The 17,693-nt window shown below is 41.5% G+C and overlaps 1 protein-coding gene across 1 annotated transcript; it reads right to left on the minus strand.

The window, feature by feature from the left end:
* Positions 1-2,014: 2,014 nt before the first annotated feature.
* Positions 2,015-5,829, minus strand: LOC139607223 (uncharacterized). The gene is made up of 8 exons (XM_071459936.1): positions 5,701-5,829; positions 5,308-5,580; positions 4,456-4,692; positions 4,169-4,357; positions 3,950-3,991; positions 3,275-3,316; positions 3,005-3,121; positions 2,015-2,900 (listed from the first exon to the last, which is right to left on the minus strand). Exons 3-8 carry the CDS (start codon positions 4,658-4,660, stop codon positions 2,821-2,823), a joined length of 675 nt encoding a protein of 224 aa, XP_071316037.1. The 5' UTR covers positions 4,661-4,692; positions 5,308-5,580; positions 5,701-5,829; the 3' UTR covers positions 2,015-2,820.
* Positions 5,830-17,693: the final 11,864 nt, after the last annotated feature.

Genomic DNA, 17,693 nt, shown 5'->3' on the forward strand with positions numbered 1-17,693 from the left:
AGGCTCAGTGTCTGAATACAGGCTGTGTGCATTTCTCTGTGGACTGAGGCTTTGATACTTTCACAGTATTAATATAGAACCTAGACCTGCTTTATAATCACAAACACATGGACATCTACCTTTAGACTGTGTGGAGCTTTAACAGTCTCTGCTCTTCTTTTGCCCCTCTCCCTTTCTCTACACCTCCTGTCCTCTGATTTCTTTTTCTTGCCACACACTGTAGACATGTCAGTTAACTCCTCTTCCGCCTTCAACACTATCGATATTCTGTTGCTCCACTGCTCCAACTTCACAGTTAGCACTCACATGACCCTCGCTGTCACTGCTGTGAGAACCATCATCCTCCTCCCTCTCTCCACCCTCATCCTCTACCTGGGTCACCAACGATGGCGGCAGCAGCGCTCCTTTAAGACAACCAGCCACTCTGACTTCATCACCTACCACATGGCTGCCATGGAGCTGATCTGGGTTTTGGTGAACCTCTGCTACATCTACGGCTTAGCTGCTAATTTCAGAGAGATGACCACAGTAGGAATGTATGCCTCATCATTTATTTTCAACGGAGAGAGCTTTTGTCACTTCCTGACCTGTCTGGAGCGCTACCTGGCTGTTGTTCATCCCATCACCTACCTGGGGCTGAGAAATGCTCATGGGATCAGGATCAGAAACATCAGCGTTGGGTGTGTGTGGCTGCTGAGCTTTGGATTGCTGGGTGTAACAGCTCTGTCCACGTCTGGCAATCCCATCATTCTGTTTTTCTGCCTTTTGGTTTTCTACGTGATAGTCATATCTTTCTGCAGCCTTTCTGTTCTCTGCGTTCTGATTCGCCCTGGGCCAGGTGAACGAGGCCAGGACAAGTTTGACCAATTAAAGCAGAGGGCTTTCCACACCATCACAGCCATAATGGGAGTGTTGTGCTTGTGGTTTGTTGGGTTCCTTGTTTTGGTTGCTCTTAACAGGTCACCACTGTTCAGCCCGAGTGTTGATTGCATGTTGGTAGCGTCTGCAGGCTGGTTTAATCTGCCCAGCAGTTTGGTGTTACCTCTGCTGTATCTGCACAGGGCAGGAAAACTATCCTGCCACTGTTATCAAAGTAAGCAAAGACATGACTTGAATAACATTTAAGTAAAGTAAATTTGATTGAATGGCTGTATTTGCAGACGTTTTTGAGTCCTTTGTTAAATGCTAATGAGCAAGAGAATTTTGTTAACTGTCATCAAAGAATGGTGGTTACTTTGATGTTCGGGGGGTTGTTAGATTATAGCTAGGGTGTCACAGCCATCCATCAGATTTGAATACACAGCTCTTTCTTTATATATATATATATATATATATATATATATATATAAAGACATCATCTTAATTCATCGTAATGAATGTCTCAGACCGTAGTTAAGGATTGGTGTATTGGTGACAGCATTGTTTTTGACTAGTTTAATCATACACATTGTGTATGTGTTGTAATATTAATGTATTAAAATGATAGAATCAACATAATAATAACTCTTTTTATTTGTGAATGTGTGTTAAAATGTGTTTTGGTCGTGTAATCTCTGTATAGATGTTCATCCATGCAGCAGATATAATAAACTGATGCAGATGAATAGCATTATGATGATGATGAAGGTGGTGGTGATGATGATAACAGAAATGTTTTATTACTGGCTTTGTAATTAAATGCAGGTAAGATTTATTCTGTAAAAGCAAGACCCTGAGGGGTATTCCAAATTTAATAGGTTTGTCTCAGATTTTTGTAACTTGTAGTATATACTATTATTTCATGCATTTTTTTTTTCCTCAGATGCTGATTATAACTCAATATTATTGTGTACAAAATAATGTTCATCATTTCCTTCTCAAACATGACTCCACAGTTCAAAGCCTTGAATTCTTTAACCAAATAATTTAATTTGTAAGGAAGCATCCTTCTATGATGAAAGTGTATTAAAAAAGCTCTGTATACTTGAAATGCCAGTATATAATAACTATGTAATAAATGAAATAATTAAACAAATGCTTAAATATTGTATTTATTATATAAATCATCCTTCAGTGGTTTTCTCTGTTATCTTTTTTGAAAATGAACTGTAAGATCATAAAAGTAGCAGAAAGGAGAAAATATAAACACTGTAGGTTTCAAATTACAATGCAGTGTCTCATCAAGTCATCAAGTCTGTGGAGGAAAATGTTTGAAATTCTACTGGTTCATAAATTTACAGATGAATCCATCAATTAATAACCATCCATCCATATATTCATTTTCTATCTTTGTTCTGTCTTACTCTCATCTCGGCCACTCGCTGGTCAAACTCCCATGGCCCTCTCAACACTCAGCACGCTGGTCCATTGTTCCCTGGCCAGGACAGAATCTGAAGCTTTGCTCCTCATTGCATTTGCGGTGCAACAATTCATCAGGACCCCTCTTCTTAATGAGATAGTGTACATTTTAAATTCACCAATGTAACTCTGTCCTTCTGTCAGTCTGTGATTGGACTACAAAATATCCCAGAATGCCTACTTGTTTTTTTTTTGTTGTTTTTGTTTTTTTTTTGCTTATGAACTAACTCCACATAGACTTTACTGATAACACTACGATGAGTGAAAATCACAGCGTTTATGATCATTAATCAGAGTCCAAGGTTCTGTCTGTCTTTTAATTAAAATCTCATAATCGTTTCTTGTGTGTAAAAAAAAAATCCCCAATGAAAATCTGTTGGGTCGGTGTGTCAGTTTGTAACGTTCAGATAAATAACTGCAGCAGAATGCTTACTAATCACTGGGACGATTGCTTTAACACACATAGTGTTCAGCCTCCTCAGCTCAGAAGTCGTGCTCAGTGGTGACATAATCTTCACCTCCACCTTGCTTGGCCATCTCGATGGAGACGGAGTGTTTGTTTCCTGTGGAGGGAGTACATTCGTATTAAATTTGCAAAAAAAACATTTATTGTGGAGAAGTAAAAGATCAGCCAGGTGTGGTGCATTAAAAGCTGCACGATTGTCACCTGTCCTCCTGCTGCAGTAAATGGATATCATCAGGACGGTGGAGATGCAGTACGGACAGAAGACCACTAGATGGCAGAGCAGCCTCAGCACAGACACAGATGGCGGAGGGAAGACGCCTGAAGGAGAGGAAGAGCAGTTGGACACAGACAGAGAGAGAGGGTGGAGGCAGAGTATGAGGACAGACTGACAGACTGAACGGAAGTTATGTATTTTCATTATTAAAGTAACTGTGTCTAATTTCTTTTAAACATTGCACTTCCATCAGTCACCTGCAGAAACAGTCAGTCCAGACAGCAGCAGAACAGCCAGGCCTGCAGCAGGAGAACATGGTTACCCAGAGCCAGAAGGCGTGACCCAGGGGCCCAAGAGTGGGGGCCCCTGAGCCAAAGCCTCTCTATGAAGTGACTGTTAATGTTTCTTGGCAGAAAGTCAATCAAACAAGTAGAAAGAGACACAATACTACACAGATACAACACAAGTAAATACAGACACATAACAACTAAAAAGACACATAAAGAGACACAAAAAAGAGCAGAATTTGACTAAATAAAAAATGACTACAAAGAGGCAAAACGAACACAGAGAGACACAACACAAATAAAAATAGACACAAAACAGCTGTAAAGAGACAAAATAACCAAGACAAGGTAAAACATAACTACAAAGAGATGCAAAGTGACTTGTTTTCATTCTTGGAGTCTTGCTCTTATGTAGGACAGGCGAAGAACCTTTTCCATGTCCGTGCCAAGGGGCCCAGTGTCTCACAATCTGCTCATGTGTGTAACGTCTGATGTGTTACTCCTGCTACACACACGTTAAACACGACCTTGACCTCAGTGCTGTGCCTGAAAACGTCCTGTGTGGACACGGTGTCTGTGTTTCTGAGCACCAGAGGTCAGGTTGAGCAGCTCACACAGGCTGAAGGTGGAATAACATCGGCTCACCTGCTGAAAGTGCCAGTCCAGACAGCAGCCGCACAGGTAGGCCTGTAACAGGAGGACAATGTCACTAGAGGTCAAAGGTCAGACTAACATTGGTGTTAACCTGATCTCAAATGTCCCGTATATCCTGCTAGTTTCTTTGGGTTTTTTTTACTCTGCTTGTTTCAGCTCTTAATTCGACTCTGCAGACTTTCATGAGCTGTTGCCCCGGTGGTGACATACCCATTTGTTTCCTCCAGAGCAGCAGAACTCCGGCCAAGAGCAAAACCACAACAATCAGCGACACCAGAGCTGCTACAACCAGGAGGAGGAGAGAGGACAGAGGTGAGGGTGAAGGAGGAGGAGGCGAGGGGGGAAGAGGAGTGTCGGGAGAAAGTGTCGAGTGCTGGGGAGGGGTGGGAGGAGACAGATCTGTTGGAGGAAGCAGAGGAAAACTCCTTCAGTAAAGCGACGAGATTAAGTGTGACAGTGGTGTCATAAAATCCAGGAAGTGAACGCTGGTTCCAGACCTCTGACCATCAGCCGGCTCGGTGAAGACGCTCCGGTCAGGTCAGTGGAGCAGGAGTAGAACCCGTCATCAGTCTGTTGGACTTGGCTGATGGTTAACTCCCCTTTATGTACCGACCCAATGTTGACACCATTCCTGAAGAAATAAGCTTTGTCTGTGGACCCATGTCTGGCTCTACAGCGCAGTGTGACATCACTTCCTCTCATCACAGGAAGCAGGGGAATCTCCAGGATCACATCTGAACAACAAGGCAACACAAACGGTTCATCTCTCAAAAGCTCGGCTACGTTTCCACAGATGGTGAGACATGAGGTAATGATGGGCCTGCTTATAAAGATGATTTATAGTTGCTCCGCTGATGAAAGCAAATAAAGTAGGCTACTTCAAAGCCCTCAGTGCCAGACTTGGCTGGGCTGCAACTAGTCTGAACATTTTTGAGTCATAACCAGTGTTGAGCAAGTTACTCAGAAAGAGTAAGAAGTTACTTTTTTACATATTACTGCTTTAAAACTAATTATATTACTTTACTTATTGCTACATATCAAAAGTAATTAGTTACATTACTCATTATATAACCATATTACTTTTACTTTACAAAAATATTAAACATTGCACTTTTAGAGTGGTACCGCTGCTTCCTGTTTGGTTATTTCAGCCCTGACATATTAAACAAGCTCCTGAAATAATGATTATATCTGACAGCAGCTTCTCAAACCTCTGAGCACCAAACCTCCTAAACTAAAAAGTCGCTCTATAAACTACATCGCCACACTTTTCCCTTTGCTCCTGTCATCATTACAACGACCACTAGATGTCATCATAACCTTTTGTCTCAAGAATTTAGTTTCCATACCAGACACAGTGATGTTGAGTTCAGGGCTCTTCTGCCCATTGCTGTTTTCACACCAGTAAACTCCACTGTCATATGAAGAGAAGAGGTCTGAGATGATGCAAGAGGATCCATCAAAACTCCCAAAATCTCCTGGACCGCCACCGCACTTCTGTGTCTTTCCCCCCGCGGTCCTCCTCACTGTCCACCCTGCAAAGCTCTGCTGTCCCTCACAGCACAGAGAGACGGACTCTTCAGTCAGGAACTGCACACGGCTCGGACTCAAATTCAGTAAGACTGGGGGAGAAACAGACAGACGATCAGAGCGAGACTGGGACTGAGTCAATGTGTTTCTATTATTGTAAGACTGTCAGTGATTCATTTCTTTACCACAGAGTTTCACTTCCATCAGCTCACCTGTACAAACTGTGGGTCCGCACAGCAGCAGAACAGCCAGGCCTGCAATAGGAGCATGTAGTTATTCAAGGAGAGCAAAGGTCCACAGGCTTATTGAACCTCAGTCAGCAAGGTTAATAAGCTCCAGCTCCTCCTGGAGGATCCTCAGGCGTCCACAGGCCTGATGGGAGACAGAATCTCTTCCATTTCTCTCATGGGTTTCTCTCATGGTGTCATGGGCTTCCCCAGGTGGGGCCACCTCAGCTGCTCCCTCTCAACATTAGGAAGCAGCACTTCTCTTCTGAGCTCCTCCACACACTTTGAATGTTATTGCCCCATTCAGTAGCTGTTGTCAGTTGTCATCACCACAACATTTATGTTTCGAAAGAAGCAAACTGCACCTACCAGAAGGCCAGAAGGTGCATATGTGACATAAAACAAAACAGCTGTCATCAGGAATTTCCTGCTTTGTTTTACCATTGTTTGGTTTGACGCAACACACACACATCACTCACACAAAGGTCTCTGCACTTATAATGTGTGTGGTTTTGAACACACTTAGCCAACAAAACCTACAGTGGTTTAAGAAAGACCTCTTCAATTTGTGCACATTTTATTGTGTTTTAGGTTTAATTTCGAATCAATGTCTGACATTTTTACCCATCAATCTACTCTCATTAACACATAATTATAAAGTGAAAACATGTTTTGAGACATTTTTACAAATTAATACAAAATCAATAACTGAAATCTTTCCTTTACATAAGTATTCAAAGCCTTTGTGGTGTGTTTGCTTTATCCTTGACATGTGTCTAGAACTTGACTGGAGTCCACCTGTCGCAAACTGTTGGGACAGAAACTAAGTCATCAAGTCAAAGCCTCTCTGTAGACCTCCATGATAAGACTGTGGTGAGGCACAGATCAGGGTAAAGATGTAAACCCATTTCTAAAGCTTTGAGTGTTCCCAGGAGCATAATGGCCTCAATAACTGTGAAATGTCTTTGAAATCACCTGCACTCTTCCAAACTGGGTAAGCAGAAGAAGAAGGGCCAACAACCCAGTGGTTGGAGTTTGCCACATAATGGTGTTTAAAGGATTCTGGTACCTGAAATTAATGGATGACTGACCAATCAGTAGACCTATCGAGAATTCTCAGTGACCAAGGTAAAGTATAAAAGGGTATATTATTTAGTTCCTTTTTTCTGTGTGGTCCTAACTGCAGTCGTTGGCATTATCGCTGATGGGGATGACAGGGACTACAGAGAACTGACCCAGGACTTTGTGGACTGATGTCACCGGAACCACCAGCAGATCAACACTGGGAAAACCAAAGAGCTGGTGTTGGACTTCTACAGGCACAAATACTCTCCACTCACAGCAGTGAACATCCAGGGAATGGACATTGAGATTGTGGACTCTTATAGTACCTGCACAGTACAGTAAACTGGTCTGAACTCACAACACAAATGAATTATAAGAAAAAAAAAAGAGTACAGAGCAGGCTGTATCTGCTAGAGGGACCTGAGTCTTTTGGAGTGCAGGGGGTGCTCCTAAGGAATTTCTATGACTCTGTGGTGGCAGCAGCCATCTTCTACAGCGTGGTCTGCTGTCATCCCTGTTGGAGAACATCTCCCACCCCATGTTAGACACTCTGACAGCACTGAGCAGCTCCCTCAGTGACAGGATGCTGCACCCACAGTGTGTGAAGGACCTTTCTGCTGCTCTCAGACTGCACAACAAACACTGTATTCAGTACACCACACACACACCAAAGACAACTCACCAAGTACAATAACTTCACACACCAACGGTAGAATTTCCATCATCTGCTGCTATTGTTGATGTATATTTTGTAAATATCTAATTGTACATATTATATTATTATCTATAATTTATCTTTTTCTTAAGTATTTGATACTGACATTAGCAGTTTTTTTTCTCTCGCACTGTCCGCTGCTGTAATACTGCATATTTACCCATGGTGGGACTAATTACAACTATCTTAATGGTAATCTTAACTGAGTACCACTCTGCCTCTGTCTTAAGCTCAAATTTGATTAGTTCCTAAGAAAAATGGAAGTGTGAGGTAAACATCGTTGAGATGAAATGATTTAATGTTTTATGAATCAGGAAAAGGAGTGAGACTCTCTGAAGAGTTTTTGAGATTGTTTAGTTCATGAGACTTTAACTGAGTTGAGATATTCATGATGATCTTAACATTACACTCGGCAAAGGAAGTGTGTCAGGTAAAAGCTGAAAAGCATCTATGTGATGAGGTTTCCTGTGTGAAGAGGCCTTTCAGTGGCATTGAAAAAAGCTCTGTTCACTTCTGTTGAAGGTTCACTTGTCTCAATGTAAATCTACAGCTAAAACCTAAATTCAACATATTTCAGATAGATTTAAACACTGTTGTATTTATGTAATTCAATCCTGAGTAGATCAAAGACATTTTTTCAGATCACACTTGCTGTCTAAAATGGAAAGGGTGGACAAAGGGCCCGACTGCATGCTGGTTCAACTTAAAAATGTATGTTTCTCTTTGGACAATTTCAAAACATCTCATGATTCCGAATATTTTAGCAATAATTGCTTTAATTTCATGGCTCTTAAAAAACATTAACCTTTTAATGTTAATTTATTTTTCAAAACACCACAACAACTGAATAGAAGCATTAAAAAAAAATAAAGTTCAAATTACTTAATCAGTAAAGATGTATATGTGTATTAACAAATCACTTTATATCAGTTAAAGGGTTTTAACTCACCGAGGAGCAGAGAGGCAGATGAAACCTTCATGTCGTCAGGATGTTGTCTATGTGTCAGGATGTTTGAACAGCAGTCTGATGACCTGCGCCTCATCACTTCCTTAAGAGTAGCCTCAACACATCACTGGCTGCGCTACATATAGAAGGTGCATCCTTGCTGCAGGAGAGCAGGCATCAGGTGAGATGTTAAACTTCAGCTGATACATACGGTTCATGACACCAGCCATCGATTCTGGCCAATTATTCAACATTCAAAGACTCCTATTCAGCCAATCATTGCCTGGTGAAAGCTTTGTAGTATCTGAAGTTCCATATGGTATTTGACTTTATGGGTTTGGTATGTTTTGCTAGGGGTGCCTGGTCAGAAAGATTTAGGGGCCCTACGTTGGGCGCTTTTCTGCCTGATGTAATGAGGCTTTTTTAATATGGACCATATGTTTTGTCTTAGGTTCATGAAAACAACCAGCCTATATAGACGGGGAGTTAGAGCAGTTATTCAGAGGAGATTCATGTTGGCTTCGACTCCTCTCTCAGTCCAGGGTGCTTGATTTGATGCTGGACTTCTTTGTAATAAACCCCTTTATATACAAGCAAGACGGTGTCAGCGGAGTTTCCTTCATCATCTGCGCATCATCGCTGTTTAAGAAACAACAGCTTCTCGCCTGGTTTTTCAGCCTGACTCCGGCCAAAGTCCACTTGAGCTGATTAGATTTTGTTGGTCAAAGGTCACTGTGACCCCTAATAACATGTTTTGGGCCATAACTCACAAATTCATACACTAATCACGATACAATTTAACTCAAAAAAGTCTATATGGATAAAATGAATTGATTTTAAATGTCAAAGGTGAACTACACTGTGACATCATAATGTTTTGCAAACACGCCTCTGGCCATTAGTCAGTGCTATCGCTCAGGAAGGCGATGATTCACCCTGGGACTGCTTTTAAGTTTGCACTTTTTATCTTATTTTAGTCACTCCCAATTGCTTTCATTGCTTTTATCCAAATGAACAGTAGTTTACTGCTTTTGGAAAAATCCAGTCCCTCAGTTTTTAAAAAGATATTTTCCCTGTAAATTGTGCCTTAACACTAGGCCTTTTTCAAACCACATTACCACGTGGATTATGTCAGAAAGACAAAATAATTGCTTTCCACTATACGGCTCCTCAGGTTAGGACACACTGATCGATCTCTGACCATTCTACAGAATTATATTCAGTATGTTTTACCAGTTATCAGGGCTTGTTGCACAATAGTTGACTCCTCATATGACGCTCACTGTCTCTGTAGATTATTCACTGCATCAACACCTACCTACAGATGCCTGTTTTTAGTTTACATGTTGTCAACATAGTTCTCTTTTTTTGAGTGCGACACCTGCTGGTCATTTTCATACTCTCGGTTATGTGTCTTTCTGTTGAGAGCAGACTTTACTGTCAACAGCACATCCCAAGGAAAACTTACTGAACTGCTTTCATTTCCCAATAGACACTATGCCCTGTGGTCACATGATAGACACAACAGATCATTTGAAAATGAAAGATGGCACATTGATTTGATATCAATACCATATTTATTGTCATTGTAGGTCAAAACAAAATTATGTGCAGCACCTATCAGTGATAATAAATTACAATTCAATTACAATCATCAAAAGAAAAAAAAACGACCTGTTTCTATATTCTGTGTCAGTTGTACTGAAAATCAAATGGTTCAAATGTACCTTGGTCCCTTTTTATCTTTGTACTATTAAAAGTAAGCCAGTTAGTTAAAGGTGTAACATTATTTCTGTTAGTCTAATAAAATGACAAGGTGGCAGACATCACGTAGCTTCTCTGGGGAGAGCGTGGCTGAGAGGGGCGACAATGAAAGTGTTATCATTACCACTCCCCATAGTCAGCCATCACAGCACAGGCCACAGTGGTGGTGCTAAAAACAGATATGACACCAACAGTTACCCACAGAAGCATTTCCTTTTTCCCCTTTCTTCCAACCTTCACTTCTTCTTCTTTCTTACACTTGTTTCTAATTCTATCATGTGTTCACGATGCTTGTCCTTTGCCTGTTTACATTGTGATCACACTGCATTATGCCACTTTGTTTGTAAAATTGTTATACTTCAATAAAGTTTGCATTAAAAAAAAACAATAATAATAATAATAATAACGCCCCCTGGCAGCCCCTCCTCCACAACAACTGCACATGCGAGCTAAGGTACAGCTTCATACCCTCCACACGCCGCATCGCTCAGCCCTTTCCTGCACAGAAGGACATTTATTTCTCCACGGAGATGATGAAGTTGGTGTTTCTCCTCGGTAGGTGACAACTGTCTCTGCTCTGAGGGACTGGGTCAGCCGCTCCGGAGCACCCGAGCGACCATGGAATGAATTAAAACAGAAATGCATCCAAAGACATTGACTCGTTCGGCACAGCCCCGGTTCCAGATCGCTCCAAGAGAAAATAAAATGTAAAGATGTGCAGCTTTTAAAAGGCGTGAGGACTTTTAACCAGACATACACTTGCTTGCGTTAGCTAGCGGAGACGTTAACCAGTGCAGGCTAAGGCTAACCGGCTAGCCAGCTGGCTAGCTAGCCAGCCCAGCTAGCCGGCTAGCTAGCGGACGTTGCCACCGGGAGCGGAGAAGTTAACCAGAGCAGAATTTCCCGCAATATCACGCACGTCTTTCTTGAAAACGCTCCAGGTAAAGCACACCTTTCCTACAGGTGTTCTCCGGAGCTCAAGGTCTTAATGAGTCCTCTTGGGCGACATGCGTCGGTCTCTCTCCGTGACCTTCATCTACGTTTTTTTTTTGGTTTTGGCGGAAGTGACGCGCCACTTCGTTCTTCTTCTTCTTCTTGGGTCTTTTTCGTCACCTCAGCTGCATTAACCCTTTCAGACCCTGGTGTTTACCACAGGGTGTCTACAGATGATGCTCCGACCCTACCTGCGTCCATGTTTGACCCATGTGCTCCCTGAAATGATGCTTGATGTTATTTCTTCCCATGCTCAGATTTGGTTGTTCCATTATCCATGGAGGCATTGCTGTTGTTCAGTGTTCTGAGATCCAGCTCATCTGGTTCATATTCATATCATAATTTAATGGTCGTGATATCAGCTGTCACAAGATCAGGTTTTCAGAAACAGCACTTAGAGAATCAAGACGTCTCACAATACGTTAGTGTGGTATCGTATCATATCATGCATTAAAGACCCGGCTTATAAAGCTGTGTTCACATTTTGCAAACTATAAATAAGACACCTCTGCTGCTGCTGCTGCTGATATCCTGCTAATTATTTTTCTGCATTCAGACAGACATGTTGTCAGCGATGAAACCAGTAATTATTCCAGTTTGTATTTCAGTTATCCAGTGTGCCTCGGCTGTGGAGGTCTATGTGGGGGCAGAGTCCGTCGTGCTGCCCTGCTCTGTCAGTCGTTCTGATTTGGATCATTTGACGGTGGTGTGGCGCCGTGAGGATCTCAGCCCCCCAACTGTCCACTCTAAGGAGCAGGGAAATGATCGGCTGGACAAGCAAAACCAGCAGTACAGACACCGTACATCAGTGAGAGATCCACAGCAGGAGCGCGGAGTCGCCAGCCTCACTCTGATTAAACCACTTATCAACGACAACGGCACCTACACCTGCATCATCCGCAGGAGGGGAGAGGACCTGAGCCGGACAGACGTACCGCTGCTAGTTAAAGGTCAGGAGCAAACCCTAACACCTGTGGTGTTGATGCAGGTCAGGGGTCAGGTCACTGCTGTAGATACAGGTTAGAGGTCACAGCTTAACTTCAGAAACAGGTCAGGGGTCAAAGTGAATGTCATCTGTGAGGTGAAATCATCAAACGTATTATCTTGTTTCCACAGAGCCATTTCTACACGTGGCCTCTTTCCTCCTGGGTATTGTCCTGGGTGGTCTTTTAATTCTGGCTTCTGTAGCATGGTGTTGGAGGAGGAAGAGGATGATCGGGGCAGGTACGTTGCAAATTGACTGTTTAGCGCAGTTTCAATGGTCTCATTGCAAAAAAATTAAGATTGAGAACATTTTCATGGTCTTTGCAGCTCGTTAGATGTCAGTCTCAGAGCAGTGAAGCAACACATTGAAGAGGTCGAACTTTGTTCTCCTGCTCTGTTCTGTGCTTCATAAGTTGTTTAGACCCTTTTTAACACAACAGCAGTCTTAGACAATTTGTTCATTGCTGGCACGTTTAAATGGTCCATCTTTTCTTTTTCAAGATTCTTTTTGCTGCTGGTTTTGAGCTGGGGGTCTTTGTCCCACTGAAACACCCAAGATCTTTACCTCAAACCTAGTTTTCTGACACTGGGTGACACATCTTGCTCTAAAACACCTTGGTAATATTCTGACTTCATCATTCCTTTGATAGATTTAATACCTACAGTACCAGAGGTGGCAAAGCGGCCCCACACCGTGATAAATCCAGATTGCTCCAGGTTCAGCCTGAAGCTCTTGAGATGTCTTGTGTGGTGTGTTTTCCCCACGCTGCATCAACCTTCACTGACTTCGCTCATTGGGTTTCTTCTTAGCTCTACGTCCTGGAAGGGTCTTAACAGGTTTATGACGATGAAACCTAAATCAAAGTAAAAAGGGTGCTGATCATTGTGCCTCAATAAATGTATGCTCAAGCTATCTGCCATGTTCTGCTTTTCTTTCTTTTTCCTACAGATCCTATCTCTGCTGTTCTTCTTGTAGGTGCTCTTCTGGTCTTTTTCTTGCTCTCACTCTTTTACCAGGACAAGCTCAGGTCATCCCTGTGAGTTGTTACTGTGATTACTGTGGCTTCTGTAGTTCACTTGTGTAAAGGAAAAAAAAATGACACAAGTATAAATAAATAAATTAATGATTGATCAAGTCAAGGAAGTAGAAGTACATCCATCCAAGTGGTCACACCACTATATCCAATCCAGCTCACGACAGAGGTAGTGCCATCTACCTAATTAGCATACAGACACAGAAATAATGAAAGAAATGTCAAAATACAGCAATAAATACATTTTGAAATGTGGAAAAATATAAATAAATGCATGAATAGATGTCGAAATTCATAAATGAATGAATGAATAAATAAATAAATGTATTAATAAATAAATGCAGAAATACAGAAATGAATAAATACATTTAAAAATGCATGAAGGAAAACATTTATAAATATAAAAATACAGAAATTAATACATGAGTAAATTTTGAATTGCATAAATAAATAAACGAATGAATGTAGAAATACAGACATAAATCTTGAAATGGATAAAGACATAACTGTATAAATGAATTAATCCATAATACAGAAACACATAAATATAGAAATGAATAAATAAAAAAACTAATCAATGTAAAAAAGAGAAATAGCATTTATTATTACCAAAATGTATTTATTTTGCATTTAATGAATTATTTTTGCATTTAATTATTTTATATTTATGTCATTTTTTTGTCCTTCATACACTCATTAAATACATAGACCCAGTTGGCAACGTGGTAGAATTAGCAAATAGCAGCTAGATGCTGAAATTTCTCTTAAATTCTTACATATTACCATTTTGTCCTTCACTGCTGCCTAGTTAAAGCGATTACCTTAGTTACTAAAAATTACATTAATTTTTGCTAAGATATGTTGGCATCAGAATTGTAATTAACCATAAGAAATTAGTGATCTAGCATGGTAAGGCTTTTGACTAATTTAAGATAAGGCAAAAAATGAATCTTAACTTGGTTGCATTTGGACTGATGCAATTCTGACAATTGATTGGCTGCACAAGTAAGCACCATTTTAGACCGAAGTTAGGGGAAGACTTTGGGGATTGAACCTTGTCATTTTTCATCTTTTCAGGCCTATACACAATATCTCCATGTTTACGCCTGCTCATCTGTGTCAGCTTGCTGTGCTTGCTCTACATGTGCACCTTCCTGCACATCTGACAGTCACCAGAAACTGGACTCAAATGTCTTGTGTGTCCAGACATACTTGGCCATTAAAGCTGATTCTGATTCTTAATACATAAAAGCCTAAATAAACTCACACAAAAGACTTGAGCAAGAACATGCCTGAATTCAAAATCTGCATGATTTGTGAACCTACTAAGAGACTAATCCAATGGGTTGTGGAACATAATTGCATCCTCAAACTCTTTCCTTACCCAGTCTGTCCAATAATCAAATCAGATTAAATGTGGTGTATGTAACACAACAGCACTTTTAGAGAATTTTCTTTGCTTTCTTTTTCTTTGTTTGGCTGTCGCCTCAGTCTGTCAGGTAAAGGTGAACAAGGTGGTGCACTTCATAAAGCTGCCCTGCCAAACCGCAGCGGAGCTCCTTGAGGGCGACACAGTGGAGTGGATCTTGTCCGACCCTAAACCCAAGGTGGTCCACCGGTTTGTTATCGGTCGCAACCAGCCTGAGAACCAGCACGAGTCTTACCACGAGCGCACAGAGATGACGGACCCACTTAGGACTGGAGACCTCACTTTGACCCCGAGTGACCCCTGCTGTGAAGACAGCGGTATCTACATCTGCACCGTCCGCAGAGACAGAGGCATCCTGGCTCAGAATGTGGTGGAGCTCCAGGTCCAAGCAGAGGTCAGTGCTCCTGCTACTATCAGCATTACTGCGTGTGCTGCTCTCTTTCTGTTGGTTGTTTTCATTCCTCCACGCCAGCAACAGCTGTGGGCATTATATTTTTGATTCACTTACTTCTCAGGAACACCTCGGCCTGGGACTCGTGTATTTTAAACACTTCACTGTGTATATTGTATGAGTCTGGACAGACAAGTATGTAGACCGCAACTTGACTGGTTGTCAGAGGCACAGAACCACAAAGTTCTCCTGTGTTTCCGCCTGGCTCAGGGCTGACAACAATAAGGGAGGCCACACTAACTTAACAGTGTGGTGTGAAAGTAAGAGAGTTATCAGTCAGGCTGTGCCTTGCGGAAGCCCCGCCCAGCTGGCCAAGCAGAGCTGACAACCCACCCAACTCAACCTACCGACTAACTCCCTCTATCTGCAAAAGAAATGCACAACAAACAAGTGTGTAGGCAGAGTGGCAGAGGTCATCTAGGATCCCCAGAACATACATTCAAAACAAACGCTTCAACAATCCTATTGAAAATTTATTAATATTAATGTTAACCTGTTCAAAGTCTGTACAACCTGCAGACAGTCTGATGTCTAGACCAGTAAAACTAACCCCTAGCAACCTTGGTACCTAGGAAGCAAATACGCACTCTCTATGAACAGCCCTGTCTCCGCTCTGTCTGACAATTCAGTAGACATTTTGTTATGCTGAGCAGTGGTGGGGGGGCACCGTCCAAAGAAGAGTACATGTCTTTGGTTGCCTGACTTCATGCCTTGACTGACTGTCCTCTGTCTCCTCTGCAGCTGTGGATTGAGAAGATGAGAAGAACAAGGGGCTGCAGTCAATCAAGACCTATATAAAATGTGCCCTGCATTATGTATGCAGTTTGGAAAAGTTTGACACCCCTGTTTCCAAGGTGATGGTAGGTTCTTTTTAGTAAAAGGGGTGGAGTTTCCACCCAAAGACTGACTATATGGAGCCAGCTCCGGTTTATCTCTTGCTACAGAGTAAGTGAATTATTTTAGAACGTTTTGAGGCTCCAGTGGGTGTGCAGCTGTGTTAAAGGTTAAGTGTTAGTGAAGAGGTCCAGACTCACACTCTGGCCCAGACCTGGATTTCAGACTTCCAACATATGTTGGAATATTGACTCATTAGAGCACATGGGCATTAATAGCTTCGGTTTCCAAAATATTTAGCACTGGAACATCAGATCATTAGGGATCTGTTAGGGATGTGTTACACACGGCCCGAATGTTTACTATTGCACACAGCTCGTGCAGTTGTTTTGTCCATGGCCTAGTGATTGTGGTTTTTGGACAGCCATTGTAGTATAATATTAAAAGCTAAGTTCTCTGTCTATCTGCTAAATATACTATATCTACAATAATGATTACTACGATTATTATACTATACTGAAAATGGTTTCGACTAAAAGAAAATAGACATGACCTAGGCATGGAGAGCTGTGTGCCCTAGGCACAGGATGGTGAGGGGCCAGTTCCTAGGGAGACTGGTGAAGTATGATAGGAGGCGTGGGAAGTTTTTGGATTATAAAAGAAGATGTCACATGTCATGTATTCAGATCAACTTTTTGTTGTTATTGGACTTTGTTGTCAACAATTAATCTCGGCTGCACTGAATTCTGCTTCCCGGTGATTTTTGAAGACTTTGAAGATATTTTTGACCAAGACCATTCAAGAATTAGAAACTGGTCCATGATTAGGGCTTCTGTGCCACATCACCATCAAACTGCACAGTGTAATCGTTTTGCTTTTTTGTTTTATGCTTTTTAAGTCTCATTATCTATTTCAAGCTATATAGTATTATTGATACTGTCTGCAAAGGCCTCTTGTGGGGAGAAGAGAAAGTGCATTATGCAACACTGCTAATAAGCTGCTTCGACTCTATGGCACTCTGAAAGTTTACTCATTTGCACAACTTAATTGTAAAAAGTGATATAACCATGTTTCTTCAGCAGGATGTAGAGAAGTAGTGATGCACTAATGTAGTAATTTATGAATAAGTTTTATGATGGTTTATTATTATCAGTATATGTTTTTTGGAGATTATGTTACATTCCCTTTATGGGATAATGATAATAAATGATAGAACAACTGTGCAAAGTGGCTTGAATGGTTTTTGTTGATATGTAGTATGTTTTGAGCTCATGCAACATGCGTTATAAGGCTTTTCTATTCTGACATACTAATATCACACAACCTGAAATCATTTCACCAAGTTAATGTTAGCATTTAAACATTAAAATAACATTTCCCACACACTGTGGCGGGCATGACAGTGAGCTGCAGCCCTTTTTATAAACACTGAACCACCGACCGAAGCTCACTCTGTCTCTTCTGCGTCTGGGTGTGTGCTCTGTGTCAATGTGTTGACATCGCTCTGAACAGAACAGTAAATTTGTCTGGGAGTGTAAAAGGAGAAAATAGCCTTTTTTGTGGGTTTACTTGCATTTAAAAACATCACTTTGGTATAAAAAGGCTTTCAGAAGGCTGAAAAATCTTGGTCACAGCTCTGTGTCTGCCTTCTCCGTGTTTTGACTGACACATAAACCCACGCTGCTTTCCAAGCATGCGCCTGGGAGACTGTTGCTGGTTGATGTCATATAGAACCTAATGTTAGTCAAATTAACCACAAAAAT

This window comes from Trachinotus anak, unplaced genomic scaffold, assembly GCF_046630095.1.
Source record: "Trachinotus anak isolate AG129_WGS33_773 ecotype Australia unplaced genomic scaffold, CSIRO_AGI_Tana_v1 ptg000023l, whole genome shotgun sequence".
NCBI lineage: Eukaryota > Metazoa > Chordata > Actinopteri > Carangiformes > Carangidae > Trachinotus > Trachinotus anak.